At 44.0% G+C, this 6745-nt stretch overlaps 1 gene segment (V, D, J or C); it reads right to left on the bottom strand.

The window, feature by feature from the left end:
- Nucleotides 1-567: 567 nt before the first annotated feature.
- On the bottom strand, nt 568-1234 carry LOC110258330. The segment is given in 2 exon segments: nt 568-956; nt 1149-1234. Coding segments are annotated over 2 exon segments (444 nt in total).
- Nucleotides 1235-6745: the final 5511 nt, after the last annotated feature.

Here is a 6745-nt window from a genome sequence, read left to right as displayed (position 1 = left end):
CCCCCAGGTAGATTAAACACTTCTTTCCTGTAGTAAAACATGACTTGGCCAGAAACATCAAGAGAGAAACATCTCAAAATCCACATGGGATAGTAGATGGATAATCCAGAACACACACGCAAAAATCAAAAACTTAAAAAATCTGAACAATATGGGAATAAACAACTGGTCTAAAATTGAGACAAAGACCATACAAGACAGTTCATCAAAGAGACAGACCGAAGACAAATAAGAATATGAGAAATTATTCCACCTTCTGTGTCATAGGAAGATGCAAATAATAGACACCACTGCGCACCTGTCAGGATGGCCTAGAGCCAAAACAGTGAGAACACTCAATGCTGGCAAGGATGTGGAGCAAGAGAAACACTTATTCATTGCTGGTGGGGATGCAACATGGTACAGCCATTGTGGGGACACGCCAGTGGTTGCATACAGAAAGAAAAGTCCTATCATGTTTTTCTCCCAAACTTGAAAACAATACCCACTTGAATTCTGCACACAATATTCCCTGGCCCTTCTAGCAAAAACTTGCCATGACCTTCTAGTGTGGTCTGAGAAATGCTCTCAGCAGATGGAGGCACCAAGAGCAGCTGGGGTGGCCAGCCTCACACATCTGCTTCCCCAGGGGGGTTTTGTGCTGGCCTGTAACACTGTGGGAGGTGCACTCTTAAGCTGCTGACAATAATAAGTTGCAACATCTTCAGCCTGCAGGCCACTGATGGTGAGGGTGAAATCAGTGCCAGATACACTACCCTTGAACCGGGAAGGGACTCCACTTTGCAAAGCGGATGCCCAATAAATGAGGAGCTTAGGAGACTTCCCTGCTTGTTGTTGATACCAGGCTAAATTATTGCTAATGCTCTGACTGGCCTGGCAAGTGATGGAGACTGTGTCTCCTAGAGATGCAGCCAGGGAGGCTGGAGACTGGGTCAGCTGGATGGCACAGCTGGCACCTGAGAGGGGAAACAAAAACACATATTCCTGTTATCAGAGGACTTCCTTGAAGAGCCCAGAGGTACTGAGCCAGTGGCTCAGGGGATGCTCCCATGCCCCAGACACACAGAGACACTCAGCTGTCCCACAGTGAGTAGGGTCAAGGGGCAGGTGTCAGCAGTGGGAGTCATTGTGAGGGTCTCCCTCCTCACCTGGGAGCCAGAGCAGCAAGAGGCTGAGGAGCTGCATGGGGGCCCTCATGTTCATGCTGGGTCCCGACTGCCACTGCCTCCTTCCCAGGGTGGGCCCAGACTCTTAGTAAGTGTCCAGGGTGGTGGGTTGTGCTCTGGGAACATGCAAATCAGCAGGGGGAGGGGAGGGCTGGGCACAGCTGCAGGGCTGGCTGGTCCCAGTGACAACCCAGGGGCTGTGCCGTAGGGACTCAGGTCAGAGCAAGGAGCACACATGTACTGCAGAGAACAGGTTTCTCCCTGGAGACCATAGGATGGACTCAGTGCACTGTCCTTTTGGGAGAGTATTTGTTTTCTTCCCCTCAATGTTTCCCATTTCTTGCTCCATCTCCATCTAAGAGCTGGAATATCAGGGATAAAATATTTCAAAATACTGCAGGGAATTTAATAATACCACTTCATTGTGTGCCTGGACCTATTCTTGAAGCTGGAGAATTTTCCTCTATGGTCTGATTCTCTGATGACTAGGATGAGGTACATGCTTTGATGCTCCTCAGACCAACCACTGACTGTGTTTCCCTGAACTAAATGTGTTGGTTCACCTGCATCTTCCTGCATCACCAGATCTCCTAAGAGATACCAGCTCTCAGGGGTTGGTGGAAGGGAGCTGGGGCTCAAGCAGGGGGAGGCATGGACCATTGAGAAAGGTGATGTTAGAAACCTGACACCTGGGCAGGAGCCCACAAGGTGTGGACAGGGCGCTGGCAGAGACAGGAGGGGAGCCTCGCCTGTGGTATGGCAGCCACAGGGGAGACAGGAGGGTGTCCCCTCAAGGGGGTGCTGCCAGTCCTGGCCCAGTGCCAGGTGTGGAGCTGGAGGGACATGAGGAAAGCATTCATGTGGCTGGCATGGCCAGTGCTGGTCATCTCCCCAACCACCTCTGCTTCTTGGTCCAGTTACAGAGGAGGGCCCTGGACTTGGAGCTCAGATATGGAGAAACTAAAAACATCCCAATCCAGTCTGATCTTTTCCCTCTGAAGCAGGGTGAGGACCAAGACCACAGCCTGTGGAGTTGCTGTGAGCTGCAGAGAGGCCAGGCAGGAGGAGCCATGGAGCTAGAGAGAAAGCTGCCCTGCTGTCAGTGTCACAAGACCAGGGATCCCCAGCCCTTCAGGGTGTGGCTGCAAAGGAGAGAAGCTGTGTCCCCACACACAGTGGGAAAGCCTGTCTGCACTCATGAGTCCCCATGCCATCCTTGTCCTTGAGGACTCCTGGAGCAGTGGTTATCTAGGCAAGTGCTTGCTGAGTCTCACTGAATTTTTTTTTTCATGTGTGTGTGTGTGGGGGGGGGGTACACTATTTTTCAAAATTTTTGTTTTGTTTCATTTTTTAAGGCCACCCCCAAAGCATATGGAGGTTCTCAGGCTATGGGTCAAATGGGACCTACAGCTGCCTGCCTACACCCCTGCTCAAAGTAATGCCAGATCCTTAACCCACTGAGCAAGGCCAGGGATCAAACCAGCATCCTCCTGGTTCCTAGTCAGAATGTTTCCACTGCACCATGATAGGGACTCCAAATTTATTATTATTTTTTTCCTTTCCTTTTCCTTTTTCTTTTTAGGTCCACACCTGCAGCATATGGAAATTCCCAGGATATCAGTCGAATCAGAGTTGTAGCCAGTAGCCTACACAACAGCCACAGCAACACCAGACCCAAGCCACATCTGCAACCTACACCATGGCTCATGGCAACACCAGATCCTTATCCCATTGATCGAGGCTAGGGATCAAACCTGTGACCTCATGGTTACTATTCAGATTTGTTTCCACTGAGTTTTGACTGAAACTCCTATTTTTTAAAAAAAAATTTAAATGATTTTATTTTTTCCATTATGGTTGGTTTACAGTGTTCTGTCATGTTCTACTGTACAGCAAAGTGACCCAGTCACACATGAATCTCCATTCTTTTTCTCACATTATCCTCCATCATGCTCCATCCCAAGTGATTAGATATAGTCCCCTGTGCTATTCAGGAGGATCTCACTCCATATGTTGTATTTATTTATTTATTTTTATTTTTATATTTGAGGCATGTGCACATATTCCATAATCATTTTAATTACAACAATAATAAAAACTCCATTAATGAAGCAAATCTTGTTAGAAACTAATTAAGAAAAATTGGTAGAATTCAAATTGGAAACAGTTTGAATTGACAATTCTGAGTGCATAGTGGTAAGAAACTATCTATCATACAGTAATTAAAGAACAGTTTAAATATTACCCTTCAGCTGTATCTTCATAGCTCTTTTATTTTATTTTACTTTTTTTAAATTTTTTTGGTCTTTTTGCTATTTCATTGGGCCGCTCCTGCGGCATATGGAGGTTCCCAGGCTAAGGGTCGAATCGGAGCTGTAGCCACTGGCCTACGCCAGAGCCACAGCAACGCGGGATCCGAGCCGTGTCTGCAACCTACACCACAGCTCACGGCAACGCCGGATCGTTAACCCACTGAGCAAGGGCAGGGACCGAACCCGCAACCTCATGGTTCCTAGTCATTTTCGTTAACCACTGCACCATGACGGGAACTCCCCATAGCTCTTTTATAATTGTAGGTAACTAGCTACTTAACTAATTCCAAAGCAAATATATTCATCACTGTATACAATTTTCTTTTCATGTTCAATAATATCTAGTGAGTGGTTTGCATGGTTTAGGAAGAATGCCTGTTCTTTATTTTTTTTTTTACAAAATAAAATGCATATATTTAAACACAATTACATTCAAACAGATTATTATATCATGGATCTTAAGAAACATGTTAAGCAACTCCCTTTGGAGAAGTGGAATGGAAAATATGCTGAGACAAATAGGAAATTTATTCTATACTTTATCCCATTTTGTATGGCTTTCATCTTTACTATTTAGTATTATCTATTACATTTCAATTTTTCTTTAACAATTAGCATTATATTAAAATTGAGTGTATTATACAACTAAAATTTATAAAGAAGAAAGCCATATATACCATTAAATACTTCATATAGCACAATAAAAACAATAACTTAACTGGTAAGAATAACAAAAATAATACACCCTCTGAAAATAAGTAAAATATAAAATGCATAAGCTGGTTAAAAAACAGGGTAACTATATAAATATGTCCTCACAATTTGTTACATCTCATTGATTCTTCAATAAAGGCATTACACCATTCTAGGTAATGTGATAAACAAGACATTATAGACTTTATATTGTACCATGGAGAGAAATGGTTATTAATAATACAATTGTAGACTTATTTAATTGTACACTTGTATTATTTAATTATAATTATCATAAATTCTTTGATGGAGAGCAAATCAGAATCAGATCTAAGAAGACTTCAGCATTCAAAGAATCACATCAAATGACTCCCTTCATGGTGGATTATGCACTTATTTACTATGACATACATTTCTTCTTCAGAGATTCCTTGTTTGTGTATCAATTGTAGATTTTTGGTTTGCAGTTATTCTGAAGTTTTGATATAAGAGTCTATATGTATACGAGATTCTTTTAAGTTGTTGTTCTCTTAATTGCAAGTTCATCTCCAGTGTCCTGCATCTGTACCCACCCCTTCTCATGATTTCTGATTTTGGTAGTATAATTGTGCATGGACGATTTCATATCTTTACTGCATATATACGTTTACTGGTGAGCCTTGTCATTTGTGGCATTTTTGTTTCCTGTTGCTGCCTTTTCTTTTCTGCCTAGAGAAGTTCCTTCAGGATTTGTTGTAAGGCTGGTTTGGTGTTGCTGAATTCTCTCAACTTTTGCTTGTCTGTGAAGGTTTTGATTTCTCCTTCAAATCTGAATGAGAACCTTGCTGGGTACAGTCATATTGGCTGGAGGTTTTTTCCTTTCATCACGTGAAGTATATCATGCCACTCCCTTCTGGCCTGCCAAGTTTCAGGTGAAAAATCTGCCAATAACCTTATTGGGGTTCCCTTGTATGTTACTTGTTTCTTTTCCCTAGCTGCTTTCAAGATGTTCTCCTTGTCTTTAATTTTGGTCAGTTTGATGAATATGTGTCCTGGTGTATTCCTCCTTGGTGTTTATTTTATATGGTACTCGTTGTGCTTGCTGGATTTGAGTGAGTGGTTCCGTTCCTATGTTAGGGAAGTTTTTGTCTATTATCTCTTGGCATATTTTTCCTGTCTCCTTCTCTCTCTCTTCTCCTTCTGGCACCCCTATGATACGGATGTTGGTGCGTTGAACATTGTCCCAGAGATCTCTGAGACTCTTTGTTTTCAATCTTTTGTCTCTTTTCTGTTCTGCATCCGTAATTTCCACTAATCTGTCCTCCACCTCACTTATTTTTTCTTCTGCCTCCTGTGTTCTGCTGTTGGTGGCTTCTAGTGAATTTTTTATTTCCGTTATTGTATTTTGCATCTCTTCTTGTTTAAGTTTTATATCTTGTATCTCTTTGGTCAGGGTTTCCTGTAAGTTATCCATCTTTGCCTCCAGTTTATTCCCAATGTCTTGCATCTTCTTCAGCATCAACAGCCTAAAATCTTTTTCCTGGAGGCTAAGAATCTCCTCATTGCTTAGCTGTTTTTCTGTTTTTTTTCCTTTCTCCCTCATCTGAGTTATAGTTCTCTGTCTTTTCATTTTGATAGGTGTTTGGCGTGGTGACCTTTTTACAGATACAAGGGTTGTAGCCTCTCTTACCTCTGGTGTCTGCCCCCCTTATGGCTGAAGTCAGTATGGGGGTTTGCTGTAGGCTTCCTGATGGGAGGGGCTGATGCCTGCCCACAGGTAGGTGGAGCTGATTCTAATCCCTCTGGTGGGTGGGACTTAGTCTCTGGATGGGATTAGTGGCAGCTGTGTGCCTGAGGGGTTTTTAGGTAGCCTGTTTACTGAGGGTTGGGGCTGTGATCCCACCTGGATTGGTGTTTGCCCTGGGCTTCTCAGCAGCTGCCTGATGGGTGGGGCCAGATTTTCCCAAAATGGCCACCTCCAGAGAAAGGCACTGCTGCTGAATATTCCCGAGAGCTTTGCCTTCAATGTCCCTCCCTCACAACAAGTCAGGTTCACCCCTGTTTTCCCAGGATGTCCTCTGAGAAATGCAGTCAGGTTTGACCCAGATTCCCATGGAGACTTTGCTTTGCCCTGGGATCCAGTGCATGTGAAAGTCCCTGTGTGCCTCTTAACAATGGGGTCTCTGTTTCCCCCAGTCCCATGGAGCTCCTGCACACAAGCCCCACTGGCCTTCAATGCCAGATGCTCCAGGGGCTCTTTCTCCCAGTGCCAGATCTCCGCACCTGAGGGTTTGATGTGGGGCTCAGAACTCTCACTCCTGTAGGTGAGTCTCTCTCTGAGAACCTGTGGAGCTTCACACCCAGGAGGTATGGGGTTGTTTATATCATGAAATCGCCCCTCCTATCTCTTGATATGGCCTCCTCTTGTTCTTCTGGAGTAGGGTATCTTTTTTTAAGGTTTCTGGTCCAATTGGGTGCGGATTTCTCAGCTTTTAGTTGTGAATTTTGTTGTTTTTAGGAGAGAAGTTGAGGTCTAGTCCTTCTATTCCACCATCTTAATCCTCTCTCCTGGGCCTCCCTAATTTCTTAACAAGT

This window comes from Sus scrofa, unplaced genomic scaffold, assembly GCF_000003025.6.
Source record: "Sus scrofa isolate TJ Tabasco breed Duroc unplaced genomic scaffold, Sscrofa11.1 Contig1913, whole genome shotgun sequence".
Taxonomy (NCBI): Eukaryota; Metazoa; Chordata; class Mammalia; order Artiodactyla; family Suidae; genus Sus; species Sus scrofa.
The sequence above is the reverse complement of the archived record's forward strand: the minus strand, read 5'-3'. Positions and strand labels throughout refer to the sequence as shown.